The sequence below is a fragment of the Malaya genurostris genome, chromosome 2 (assembly GCF_030247185.1).
Source record: "Malaya genurostris strain Urasoe2022 chromosome 2, Malgen_1.1, whole genome shotgun sequence".
Classification (NCBI taxonomy): domain Eukaryota; kingdom Metazoa; phylum Arthropoda; class Insecta; order Diptera; family Culicidae; genus Malaya; species Malaya genurostris.
The window spans coordinates 320,507,908-320,518,860 of NC_080571.1; the positions used below are offsets into that span (position 1 = coordinate 320,507,908).

Below are 10,953 nucleotides of genomic sequence, written 5' to 3' on the forward strand. Positions count from 1 at the left end.
TACATACTGCGAATCGTTCTGCATTCTTCCGGGAGTGCAGAATGATGTCGCTTTTGTAAGATCTCTAAATCCTCTCGGGGGTTGGAGGTTTTATTAACAGCAGACTGTTCGGGACCTCGTAGAGGTTCAGAATTTACTTCTGCTTCCACTAAATGTGATCCTCAGCAGATTGTTCAGCATCCCTTAGGGGTGCAGAATTTACTTCTGCTTTTATGTGTTTTTGTGTCGTCAATTTTTCCCATCCTCCTAGTCCAACCCTTACAATTTCCTTTCAATCCTTCCCTCTTATATATCGGGAAAATGATGCTAAAAACAAATTGATGGCAAGGCACAAATCTCCAAATATCAAGGGGAACGTGCCATTTGAGCCAATTTGTTCTGATTCCTGCCCCTATGAAAAGATGCTGCAATTGAAGAGAAAAACATCATCTTCGTAATTGGAAAACTCAATTTTTACCCAGAGCGATCAATTCGAACGATCTTCGATAAAAAATTAAGACTGTTGAAAAAACAATCACGACATTAACCAAACCAACAGAAAATGAATGCACATCCGCTCAAAACCAAACTGAAATAGTTTGGTTTGGATTTGGTTTTCAGTAATAGGAACTACCAATTAAAAACTTAAACTTTTTTTCAAAAACGGTATAGATATTACCTACTAAGTTTTTCTAACAAAAACTTTTTCTTATCCAGCACTGATACTTCTTGCGAATAGCGGGCTACTAGCATGATATTCGGTCAAATTTTCTCACAAATTGAGATTCATTGTAATCCTGGATAGTTATGACTTTCAGTTGAGTTCAGTTTTTAGTAAAAAGACACTAGATAAAAAAAACTCAGTTTGGACAAGAAATAGTTTTTGTTTGAAAGACTTTTTTCCTTGAATGTTTCTTGCAATGTATGAACGGTTTATAAGGAATCACTAATCTTGGGACAAAATTTTATAAAAATAAAAAAATAGATTTCTTTGTGAATCGGTTTTAAATTTTATAAATCAATTTTTTTCAGTGTAGGACTCGATAAGATTTTTTACAGTATTTCTTATTGAAAAATTTGAATGATTTTGTGAAAATCACTAGCATAACACTTTGTTGCAGGGTTTATCATTTTCAATAAAAGCTCTTTGAAAAAAATTGGATAAAAATGTTTTGCCCCTTTCAAAAGAAAGTCTGGATAAATTTTGGGAAAACAAAGGATGCAATGTGACTATTTGACACAAATTCTACATGTCCGGAAAGTTTTATTCAAATCGGAGAGGGAACTGCCAACATTTGTTCGAGTTGGCGCGAAATTCGTCATATTATTAGAGAAGAGTTCCAAGTTTAAAAATCTGAGATTGCTAAATTCTCTAGCCATCAGAGATGTTTTACAACTATTTAGCTTCGTACATGCGATCTTGTAATCCTTTATTCCGCTTGGCTGTCGATACTTCCGAGCTGTGTTGCGTTGATTGTGAACAACGGAAGAACTATAATTTGTCACATTTTTATTGAAAAGGCGTTTCCTTCTAATGTTATACCAATGGAAACATTTTTGAATATAAATTAAACAGAGTCGCTAACAACGAATAGCATCCCACCAGATTTCCTAACAGTTGGAAAATTCCATCCAAACTAAATCTACTCTAGTATGAGGCTCAAAATGAAAGCAGTTCTTGAAGCGTAAGTTTTCCTTTGAAACACGAAATTGCAATGCTAAAAGCTTACCATTTCAGAATTCCACCAATCTGCAGCAGTTTCAGGATAAAAAAGTAGTGAACTCTAACGCAAGACAACAAGCGAATGAAAGAAATGAATTGAAAACATTTTCTGTCCAATTTAATACATCATTCAGACTGATGAACGATTAAATCGAAAGAAGCACAGAAATCATCGAGAAACATGAAAAAAAAGCAAGAGCAACAAAAATTCCTATTATAAAGATATTCAAACAGAGAAAAGAGAAAAACCAGAGGAAACTTGCTTAAACTCTGACTGAAAACTATCGCCGAACGAACCGAATGAATGAATGAATGGCTGGATGAAATGGTGAGAAGCTGTGCGGTGGGACTGACGGAATACAAACTATAAGATTTCGAGTAAACTACATTGAAGCAGCAGAGAACAGCAGAAGCATCGAAAGCGAAAAAGTTTCCCCCATTAACATGGGCCGCAAGCAAATTGTGAGGAAAATATAATAAATCGAACCCGAGTGGAGTGGAAATGAGAACAAGTTTCGGTGAAAAGTTCTTCCATCCATTCTTAATCCGTATCAGGAGTTAGTTCTGCGCCTGTGTTCGTTCGATTCGGTTTGACAGCGAAAACCATTCGGAATCGAGTGCACCGAAGATGGTCAAAACATAACTTGAACATGAATGAAACTTGATTGTTAAGTAGGTTGTTTATTTTCTTACGTTTTATTAGTACAAACATTAAAATAAAATTTCGTTTGTTAAAACTCTGATTGACTTTCGTCTTGGATTCTCATGTTAATTCACTTTCGGTTTTGGCTTGATTATAGTGCACATAAAATGTTTGTCGATTGCAACAAATAAATACGAGGGAAGACTACGTTTGCATTTTCAGCGATTAGGCACATTTTTTAAATCTTACGAGCGAGCTCTGGAAGCTTTCTTGCTCTTGTCTACCTTCGGTGGTACATTACCCGACTTTCCAGCCGAAACATATCGATTGTACAAGCTAGAACATAAATTCCTCATTAAATCATCATTCGAAATACCTCACGGATGATACTCACATTCTGTACGCTTCGGTTTTAATGTACTCCAGCACGTGGCTAATGCCGACCAGGTACTGTTCGGCAATCGCAGTTACCCACGGGTTTTCCTCCATCTTGACAACGGACTTCTGAGACTGGAGATCCAAATTGGAGATCTCCGGTGGCAGCACCGTAAGCCGGTTGTTCTGAATGTGAAGCTCGCGGATGCGTGTAAGTTCTCCAATTTCTCGCGGCAGCTCCAGCAGATCGTTATCACGAAGACCAAGCTGGAATGTAACAGAATCGTTGTTGGTACTCATATAGAAAGGTTATGAAATTATTCGAAAATAGTTTGATTAGACTTTCGAGTTATGTTTCTGGAAAATGGTCGTGGTAAATATTTAGTAATTATACAGCTTCAACGAAATTTTTTTTAATAGCCTTGGAAAACTGATACTCTAATCAAGGCTATAAAATGTAGCTATTTCTTGACGTTAGAAGCGAAATAGTGAGCAAATTAAATGATGATATCTGAGAGATTTTTTTAAAGCTTTCATTGGAACGAGTAAACTTTTCTATAATCCATCATTTAATCTTCATATTTATTTCTTAATCATTCGAAAAAAAAATTTTGTGTCATCAATAGCAATTAGGTAAACAATAAAGACACATAGTTTTGATCCTATTCATGCGTTTTAGGAATTTACAAGAATTGTAAAATTTACATTAATACATCCTCGTCAAAATACTTTGCTACGTTCTTGTAAAGTAAGTGCTATAAATAGAATAGAAAGTTCTATTGAATCTACTTTATCGACTCGACCTACAACAGTTCATTCTAGTGAATTTGTAAAAAACAGCTAACGAGATTGATGAGCTACTGTTGAATGAACTGGAATATTCACTTAATTCATGATGATGAACGTTCCCAGAATGTGGAACGTTTTTATCGTGTACTTAGAACAAAATAACAATAAACAGTAATGTCGTATCCACCATAAATATTTCGAACTTGTTCAATTTTAGTGCTATATTAAACAAATTATTGAACATTTAATCATACTGACCCAGTAAGTAATTCAAAAACGGAAACAGATTGAACAATTCATAGATTTCTAATTAGATTGCTCTTCTATTGCTAGAAACACCGTTTTGTCAAAGCGATTTGTCATGTTTTATATTTCGTGAACATTGTTAGAACTACTATGGCACGTTTGTATTAAATGAAGAGGTACTATTTCATGATTCTAAATTCATGAAATTCCTGAACTGCAAACCTGAATTTTGGAACTGACTTGAACCAAAAATCAATTCCTAAAATGGCTTTCATAATTTAATTTCGGAATTAACTTTCAGAATTCATTTCCAGAATTCAGAAACTGCATTTTGGAACTAAATTTAGAAGATAGACTGTGGAACTAGAATTCAATTTCAGAATTTAGTTCTAAAACTTCTGGATTTCGAAAATGATCCCAGTTTCATAATTCTAAAACTAAATTCGTGAACTGAATTCTTGATCTGAACCTGAATTTAATATAGAATTCAGGTTAAATAAATGATGACAGAAAGCACTCGACAGTTCTAAACATCGGATAAATTTCTCAAATTAGTTCGTTTTAGAACCATTAAAATATGTCTAAGAACTAAGCGAAGATTTTCTCTACTCAGTGTGCTAATCTATTAATTATTTGTGTGGTAGAATATGTTTACCGTCGATAAATTAAACTTTAGTAAAGATGCACCGTTAAAATTCTGAAAAAGAAGCAGAAAAATTTGCGTATTTTGCAAAAACTGCTCCATAATCGTTAGTGTGAAAGAGGCAGTTAGTTTTATTCGTATTCACGTCTTCCATTTCATCGTATGATAACGAACAAATAATCGAAAAAGAAGGTATACTGAGGGTCTTCGTCAGTTTTTTTTTGCTTCGAAATGGATTATTCGCGAAACATATTCCAATTCATAACACAGCAAATCAAATCCTTAGTTTACTGTCGAGGACAACACTATGATCCACAAAATCCCTCCAGATCGAAACTCGACCATACTACAAATATCAAATATACTCACGATTTGTAAGTTCTTCAGATTCTTAATTTCAGGTGGCAGAGTCTCGAAATCGTTATCACCCAGATACAAAGCACGAAGTGAATCTAAAATAAAAACGCATAATGTTAGACGGCAGTAAACATATTAACGGAACGGATCCAGTAAATTCTATTTTCACCTACCCATCATAAAGAAGTTACCGGGCAGTACTTTTTCATTCAAATTATTGTAGGACAAATCTAGCACTTCCAATACCGGAAATGCGCCGAATCCACGGGGCAATGTGTTCAGACGATTGATGGAACAGTTCAAAATTCGCAGTTTCGGCATTGACGACAGCGACAGGGGCAGTTCCTCCAGGAAGTTATTCGACAGATTGAGAATTTCCAAGTTGATCAGATTAGCGATACCAGGTGGAACGGCTGGAATAAGACAACAAGTCTGTTTGTAAACAGAACCAACATCGAACGCTTCCAATGAATGAATGGTGTTCATTTTCGTTTGGTAGTGTTCGTGTGTTGATGCTTTGCGTATGCGACTGAACACTGTTTCATGAAAGAATTTGACAGATGATATTTTCAAGATCTTATACTCACTTTTTAGTTTATTGTGGCTCAGAGTGATTCTTGTTACAAACACCATATTTACTGCAAAGAAAATGTACATTTAATTCCATAACTATTGCTAATGAAAGATTCCAGATTTTTTTTTATCATTCTATAATCAGTATGGGCGTAGAGCTCACACATTCAAACCTATCGCGTAAATATACAGCGCAATGCATGAACGCTCGGGTGGCGTATGTAAACAGCAAAAAGTAGTTTCTTCCAAATTAGGAAATACGAGTCCAAACTGCACACATATCATTTTCCCTTCAGAATACTCACGCAATCCGGGCAGTTCCTCGAAGGTCGAGATTCCCTTATCCACCAGATCTATCTCCCGATTCTGGATTTCACGGGCATCGTCGAGCACCTTTTTCGCCTTGGACATTTTGGCCGTCACTGGTAAACAACTGACAGGCTGATTCATTTTGCTGCTGCGTTTGACGTTCCTGCTTGCTTGCTGGGTAAGTTAAGTACTTTCAATTGCCGCTATGTGTGCCCTGACTCCGTTCAAATAACCAACGGATGATGAATGCAAGACAGTTTCGCCGTCGTCGATTACCACCGTTTACTACCTTCTCAATGAAGAGTGTTCAACTGACTAACCGTACGCATTGATCGTAAAACCAATATCCATCGGGTTTGCGAGAGACAGCGATCGGCCGATCGGTGGGTGTGCGGTGAAAAGATGAATCAACGCTCGCAACACATGGTTGAAATTGTTGATGCAGTACTCTACATATCAGGTGTTTCAGGAATATGATCCATTTACGTATAAAAAAACGTGCAAAAAGAGAAATACTACGTTTGAGCAACGTTGAAAAATAATGCGACCCTGCGTTGACTCATGAAACGTTTATTATAAAAAAATATATTCGCCCAACGTGGGGCTCGAACCCACGACCCTGAGATTAAGAGTCTCATGCTCTACCGACTGAGCTAGCCGGGCTTATAGCCACGAAGCGTTCAAAGACAAATAAAAGCCAAAGCCAGTGATATGAAGGATTTCTTGAATGTTTTTACATTAAAATCTCTTCTCATGTGGATTTGCGAAATCTAACGCCTTGATTTTGTTTTACGATCGAATGTTAAATTTTCATTCTGCATTTCGATCAACCTTGAGTTTACTTCACTTCATCGAAATACCACATTAAAAGTTCACATTCGATCGCACCTAAAACCGGCTGACTCATTAGCTGAACTTGCCAGTAAATATATTATGATATTAGGAAACCGGAACGATATAGTAACTTGTAGAATAGAATTTTCAATTCCAACATTGCCATTGGAAACTGCTTCTGCCAACAGTTGATCATTAACAACCAGAATATCCAAATGTTATTTCAATAACACCCTCGCTCAATCTGGTATTGCGAGTTTTGAACGTTTTTTTATGCAAAATACGCAAGGGGTTGAAGGGGACATTCGCCCCGGGCGCAATGTTTTTAAGGGGATGGTAAACCTTGGGCCTTTTTGTTTTGCTCGTCCAAGTCATCTTTTTTTGTCACTTTGGTCATTTTTTTTTTGTCACTAACCCAACGATGGGGGCGACAAATCTTATTTTGTCCCGGACGCTAAATTTTCTCGGTACGCAACTGGTATGTATGTAACATTTTTGTGCACTCACTTTTCACGGAGAATTCAAAACCGATTGTCACAAACTGAGATTCAGAAGAAAGGTTTTAGAATGCCATACAAAATTCCTGAATTTCATATTTATCCGACATCCGGTTCCGAAATTACAGGGTGATTAGTGTGAAAATTTCAATTTCAAATTATTTACTCGCATTTCTCAGAGGTGGCGTATTCCGATTTTCTAGACTCCTGGATGTCATCTGGATCCGACTTCCGCTTCCGGAATTGCAGGGCCGAGTGTTACAATTTTTATGCCATCAAAGCGCCAAAGGCAAAGTAAATTCCGGATATCCTGGCTCCCGGTTTTCGATTCCGGAAACACCGGAAATAGTGGTCATATGATCCAAAACAAAACCCATTCACTTTTTTCAAAGATAGTTTGACGGATTTTCACTAACTTAAGTTTGAATGAAGGTCTTACGCTCCCATACCAAATTAATGAATTTCATCTGGATCTGACTTCCGGCTAGAGATGTCCGATACCGAGTCGATACTTTGAGGTATCGATACTTTTTTTCAAGAATCGAGTATTTTTGGTATCGATATAGCATCAGAGCGATACTGTTAGTATCGATACTTTTCGTCTCGATTCTTAATAGTATCGCAACGGATTAAAGTCAACTCCCATTACGACGTAAATTTTTTTTGTTTCAATTACAGAAGCTTTAAACCTTAAGGTCATTTGCCTCTTCGGGCCAGAAAAACTTTCTAAGACTATGTTCAGGGTTGGGAATCGAACCCAGGTGGGCTGCGTGAAAGGCATCGACTAACCCATCCCGCTATACCTGTCCCCACTTGAACTTTTTTTTGTCGTGAATACGACTTACTTTACTATGGGGCGCCTTTTCAAAATTAGCCATATGGAAGAATGGGCAGAACTTAATCGTGAATATCTCGACTTGTATTAATGGTAGCAACATAATTCTTTCACCATTTAATCAAAATATGATCAGGAATTCAGGATAATATTTTGAACAGTGTGCGATAACCACAAACAACTCAAAAATTAAGTTTTCTTAAAATTTGAAAACAACGCGGAAAACACCTTACTTTTGCTTGGGTTTTTCGCGCAAGGACGACGATTTTGAGATAGTCAGGCACATATCTTCAACTGAATGCGTATAAAAGGGGAACCGTGGTCGAAAATCGATCATTTCTTTTCGTGCGTTCGATGGAAGCAGACGTCGTGGGAGTGGAATCATCAACCAGCAGCGACGGACCAAATTGAGTGGTCCTTGTGAATGCTAGAACCGAATCCCTACAGCATATTAATAATTTCTTTCAATAAATTATGCAAATCCGAAATGAAATAATCGACAATAAAATTCTGTATGCGGCTATTTTTATAGCCGTTAGGACCGCCCATTAGTGAAAAAGCTACAAACGAAATCACATAAAAGGAAATCTCTTAACAAAAATTCAATCAGTTTGGATTCAATCGCCCCTGCGAGCAGATGTGTTTTGTGTCGTCTGCACGCTTTCGACAAGAGCGATTCCGTCACAGCTGCCAGTCATTAGCAGTGGGAAAAAAACAACGGTGGAGAGCATTGCACAATATCAGCCGTTCTAATGGCTCTAAAAGTTTTCTAAAGAACTATTAGGATTTGTTGTTCGCAAATCGTAGGGAAATATCCTCAGTTTACTGCAAATCAAGAATAGTTTGCTTAGATTTGTGCACTTTTCGCTGTGTGAAATTCACAGTAATCGAGATCAAGTGAAGCCTTTTTTTGCAAAAAATGTTTTAGAGTTTAATGTCGTAGAGAATTACGCAATTTGACTCTTCTGAATGCTGGAAACGAATCCCTACAGCATATTGATAGTTTCTTTCAATAAAATATGCAAATCCGAAATGAAATAATCGACATTAAAATTCTGTATGCGGCTATTTTTATAGCCATTAGGACCGCCCATTAGTGAAAAAGCTACAAACGAAATCAGGTAGAAACAAGCCTCTCAACAAAACTTGAATCAGTTTGGATTGTATCGCCACTGCGAGCAGATGTGTTTTGTGTCGTCTGCACGCTTTCGACAAGAGCGATTACGTCACAGCTGCCAGTCATTAGCATTGGGAAAAAAAAAAACAACGGTGGAGAGCATTGCACAATATCAGCCGTTCTAATGGCTCTAAAAGTTTTCTAAAGAACTATTAGGATTTGTTGTTTGCAAATCGTAGGGAAATATCCTCAGTTTACTGCAAATCAAGAATAGTTTGCTTAGATTTGTGCACTTTTCGCTGTGTGAAATTCACAGTAATCGAGATCAAGTGAAGCTTTCTTTGTTTTTGCGAAAAATGTGAAAAAGGGGAATGCGTGCATAATTCATACAATTGATATTCGCAAGTGTTAAGGAACATGTCAGTTGTTTTCGTATTCACGACATCCAGTTATGTCTCTGACATTACCCACCCGCCTTTTTCTTCGGATTTGACGAAGCGCCAGTCTCGTGCATGGATTGGTATGACTTAGACTAGCCGTTGTTGAAATTTGTTCTCGACAATATCGCTTCTTGCACTGAAAGAAAGTGAACTGAGCGAAAACCATCAACAAAAGGCCATACTCTCAGAGGATTCAAACATTTCAATATTTCACACTCATTGCACTCTCTTAGTGCGCCTGTGGGACAACGCGAGATTGCCGAGTACGAATTTCAACGAGTGCTAGTCCACGTCATACCAATACATGCGCGAGCCTGGTGCTTCCCGTTCCGTCCATCCCTGGTCCCGTGGTAAAAATAATAGTAGTTAAATTTAAACCGCAAAATTAGCACTGACGAGCCGAAGAAAAAGAATATGTGCTTTTGCACAAACCAAGGAAACTCCTAAATGTTCAATAGGAATTAGCTCTTAGTGTAGTATCCGTGTATCGACATAAAGGTTATGATATGAAATTTTTTGAGAAAATAAGTGAAATGTGAAATTCTTTGAAGTGAACCAAAAGTCACTAAAGGCGAAGTGCAATCTATGTGGCAAGAAATATGCGTATACCAGTTTCACAACAAATTTATGGAAAAACCTGCTGCTGCTCAAGTATCAATTGATACTTACAGATATCGATACTTTATTGCCTTTTGATACCATGTATCGATACCCAAAATGTTGGTATCCCGATACCCTAGGTATCGATACTTTACCTTCCGAGTACCATCCCTACTTCCGGCTCCGATTATAGAAGCGACGAAGAAAAAGAGAGATTTTTTCAAAATTAGGCTTGAAACTGTTTCAATTTGTAAGCAATATTTATGTTGGTCGTACGAACCAACTTCGTCTATAGCGGTTCCCAGAATCCAGTTTCAGAAGTACCGGAAATAGAGCTCAAAACTGCAAAACAGAGCTCACCCCTTTTCCTCCAAGATGGTTGATTTTCTCAAACTTAAAGTAATATGAAAATTCTTACGGTTTCATACAGAATTCATGATGGTGTTTTGATGTGTAGATTTTGTTAGGTTACGTCCAAACAAATTTTTCCGTCCAAAGCCTTTCAATATCATAATTACATTTTGAATTGTTCAGAGTAATTTTCAGTCAACTCGTATCTAAAACAAACCCGCTTGGAATTAGCTCCTGTATATTGACCCTTATTTAGATTTACTATAAAACGGTAATCCGAAAATATTTTGTTCTAATTCTCACACAAAACCTACTCAACTTAGGAGAATTATCACCTGTCTTGAAACAATATTCTACAAACGAAATAAAACTAGAGACTAGAATGATGTATAGTTGAAAGATCTAATAACAAAATCTCATAGAATGGGAATGGAAACAACGAAACGGTTAGTTCCTGTAACAAGTATTTATTTGAAGAAAAAAATGTAACAATTTTGAACCGAAATATGGTTATTTCTAACAAAAGTATTGCCTGAAAATTTTCTTTATTAAAAACAAAAAAAGTTTTCTGGAGATGCGGGGCATCGATCCCCGTACCTCTCACATGCTAAGCGAGCGCTCTACCATCTGAGCTACATCCCC

The 10,953-nt window shown here is 37.0% G+C and overlaps 1 protein-coding gene and 2 non-coding genes across 3 annotated transcripts; all 3 read right to left on the reverse strand.

Annotated features, from left to right (window-relative positions):
* Positions 1-2,367: 2,367 nt before the first annotated feature.
* Positions 2,368-5,961, reverse strand: LOC131431278 (ras suppressor protein 1). The gene is made up of 6 exons (XM_058596888.1): positions 5,634-5,961; positions 5,343-5,393; positions 4,929-5,168; positions 4,768-4,850; positions 2,740-2,987; positions 2,368-2,681 (listed from the first exon to the last, which is right to left on the reverse strand). The coding sequence occupies exons 1-6, from the start codon at positions 5,776-5,778 to the stop codon at positions 2,591-2,593; spliced, it is 858 nt and encodes a 285-aa protein (XP_058452871.1). The 5' UTR covers positions 5,779-5,961; the 3' UTR covers positions 2,368-2,590.
* Positions 5,962-6,227: 266 nt separating this feature from the next.
* On the reverse strand, positions 6,228-6,300 carry Trnak-cuu (transfer RNA lysine (anticodon CUU)). Its single transcript has one exon. It is a non-coding gene; the product is annotated as a tRNA-Lys (tRNA).
* A 4,580-nt stretch (positions 6,301-10,880) lies between these two features.
* Positions 10,881-10,953, reverse strand: Trnaa-agc (transfer RNA alanine (anticodon AGC)). Its single transcript has one exon. It is a non-coding gene; the product is annotated as a tRNA-Ala (tRNA).

What these genes read in the sequence shown, in the direction of transcription:
- LOC131431278 (XM_058596888.1), bottom strand. Translation starts at nt 5,778, where the DNA reads ATGAATCAGCCTGTCAGTTGTTTACCAGTGACGGCCAAAATGTCCAAG. An exon ending in CGGTAACTTCTTTATGATGG is followed by an intron (nt 4,851 to 4,928) that starts GTAGGTGAAAAT and finishes TTTTTATTTTAG; the next exon opens with ATTCACTTCGTGCTTTGTAT. An exon ending in AAAACCGAAGCGTACAGAAT is followed by an intron (nt 2,682 to 2,739) that starts GTGAGTATCATC and finishes TTTATGTTCTAG; the next exon opens with CTTGTACAATCGATATGTTT.